The 2,545-nt window shown below is 39.3% G+C and overlaps 1 protein-coding gene across 1 annotated transcript in view; it reads right to left on the bottom strand.

Moving 5' to 3' along the window:
• The window catches only part of LOC140167396 (D-beta-hydroxybutyrate dehydrogenase-like), a 27,185-nt gene extending 24,640 nt beyond the window's left edge, over positions 1–2,545 (bottom strand). The window contains exon 1 of the mRNA XM_072190703.1: positions 2,438–2,545. Coding sequence (XP_072046804.1) covers positions 2,438–2,451 — 14 coding nt within the window. The 5' untranslated portion in view covers positions 2,452–2,545. The remainder of the gene's footprint in view (positions 1–2,437) is intronic.

Here is a 2,545-nt window from a genome sequence, read left to right as displayed (position 1 = left end):
ACCTGGACTATACAGCAGAATCAAGTCGACGTTGAAGTGCATCAGATATACAACGTCCGCCACGCACCTCCTGATGTTGAAGCCGCTGTCCAAACAATCAATCTTGACCATGATTATGCTCGTGTGCCAGAAACGGAAAGCGAAAGCGTCGGTAGCACTCCAGCAAATGTTTCGCAAGTTATTCCGGAGACTCCTAGCCCACCCGACGAGCGTGATCTGCCTGGACCAAGTAGGCCTAGGCCTGGAACATCACAACGGTATATGCCCGCGGGATTTGTAGAGTGCACACAGGAGGAAGCAAAGAAGCAAAAGAAGAAAGCAAAGAAAGCAAAGAAAGTGGCAAAGAAAGCAAAGAAAAAAAAACGAAGAAGCCGTCTCAGTGCACCAAGGCAGCAAAGCTGCGCAAATGGCTGGCAGAAATGGCCGAAATGTCTAGCGACAGTGACTTTGAATAGAGAACAACAGTTATAGTTACCCACTACAGTTATAGTTACAGTTACAGTTATAGTTACAGTTGTAAATTACTATTGGAGGATTTCATCGTGTTTGCAAACTTTTTGGATTTAATATTGCAACTTTTCGCAACTTGAATTTTTGAACTTGAACTTGAACTTCTATTTCCTGTGGACATCTCTTGAAGAATAATAGGTAAGAATATATTGTAAAATATAGTTTACAATTTGTATTTCGAAACTGGATAACATATGCTTAATAGAAATTTGTAATGATATTATTATTTTTAGGACGCTTAAAATGACTCTAAAATATCACTGAAAGCTTGAAAATCTTTAAAAAAATCTGATGATTTTTTTACAAACATAGGCCCTATTTTGAAAAGGAGGCATATTAGTTTGGACTTTTAGAGGCATATTAGTTTAGACCAAAAAATCTTCTTGCGAGTAGATCTCCCTTCTTTGTAGTTGCCCCCCAAAACAAACCAAGCCCCTCTTTTAGCTTAGATTATCCCCCAAAAGAAATCCCCTTTTCTCACCCTCCGGGCGGGTATTAATTTGGACACTCTCTATATACTAGCTCTCTAATATGCCTCCCTCCCATACCTTTAACACGGTAAAATCGCGTTTGGAGGCATATTAGAGAGTTAGTATAGTGTCGATATCTTTTGGAAGACACTATATACTAGCTCTCTAATATGCCTCCCTCCCATACCTTTAACACAGTAAAATTGCGTCTGGAGGCATATTAGAGAGTTAGTATATAGCGTGTCGATATATTTTGGAAGACGCTATATACTAGCTCTCTAATATGCCTCCCTCCCATACCTCTAACACGTTAAAATCGCGTCTGGAGGCATATTAGAGAGTTAGTATATATAGTTGGTCCGGCGCTATATACTAGCTCTCTAATATGCCTCCCTCCCATACCTTTAACACGGTAAAATCGCGTCTGGAGGCATATTAGAGAGCTAGTATATAGACAGTTCACTATCCAATAAATACAATGTTTAACAAGGTTTAATTAATTAATACACAGCAACGCCAATAATTTATTTTTTATGTAACAAGTTTTCGGCATTTTCAGTTCGAAATATAAATGTTTAACTGTATACTTTATGTTGTCACTCATTTTAGCATAGTCATACTTGGTATTTTAAATTAAAATCCATCACGCATTTTAGCGTAGTCTGTAAGAACTTTTTTTCAGTAAGCTAGGGGGTCTTTTTTTAACAGAGGCACATTAGAGAAGATGGCCCTTGGTGTTTGCGGAATGCCATGCAGTAAAATATTAATACGTTGCGGCAATTCATGATTGACAACTAACAATCGGCGTGTCCTTCGTATCCTCCGCTGTCAATTTCTTATCCACTCACTAATCCTCACAAAAGCTTTGTGTTGATTACGTAATGTGTGGAGGCAAATTGCAATAAGTACAATGAAATAATGAGTAGGGCGGGCTCCGAGGCGGGTTTCTTCTTCATCTTACGTAACAGTATTGTTCTCCAAAAAAACCCGGAAGCTTGTCGTTTGGAGCTCTAGCTGAAATACAGCAAGATAATGTAAGATAGTAAATGTAAACCTGTATTTTAGCTAGAGTATCTCGAGCTAACCAGTACTGTAGTTTTCACACATTGACCGGCTGCACCCAGACAGGGTCTAAAGCTTTGTGTTGATTACGTAATGTGTGGAGGCAAATTGCAATAAGTACAATGAAATAATGGGTTGGGCGGGCTCCGAGGCGGGTTTCTTCTTCATCTTACGTAACAGTATTGTTCTCCAAAAAAACCCGGAAGCTTGCCGTTTGGCGCTCTAGCTGAAATACAGCAAGATAATGTAAGATAGTAAATGTAAACCTGTATTTTAGCTAGAGTATCTCGAGCTAGCTGCACCGGTAATGTGATATCCGACGGCGCACCCGAATAATAATTAATTGTTATGGAATCCCGTCGTGAAAGCCTATACTTACTTAACAATAAGCTTACCTGTGATATAGCATACAGTATCAGTTCTACGCACTATCCTAGTATACACTAGTATACTACCAGTACCGTATACAAATTACTTGTTGGGACCCTGATCTCTTGTCAACA

This window comes from Amphiura filiformis, chromosome 13, assembly GCF_039555335.1.
Source record: "Amphiura filiformis chromosome 13, Afil_fr2py, whole genome shotgun sequence".
Lineage (NCBI taxonomy): Eukaryota > Metazoa > Echinodermata > Ophiuroidea > Amphilepidida > Amphiuridae > Amphiura > Amphiura filiformis.
Note: the sequence above shows the minus strand (reverse complement) of the source record. Positions and strands in the feature narration are given on the sequence as shown.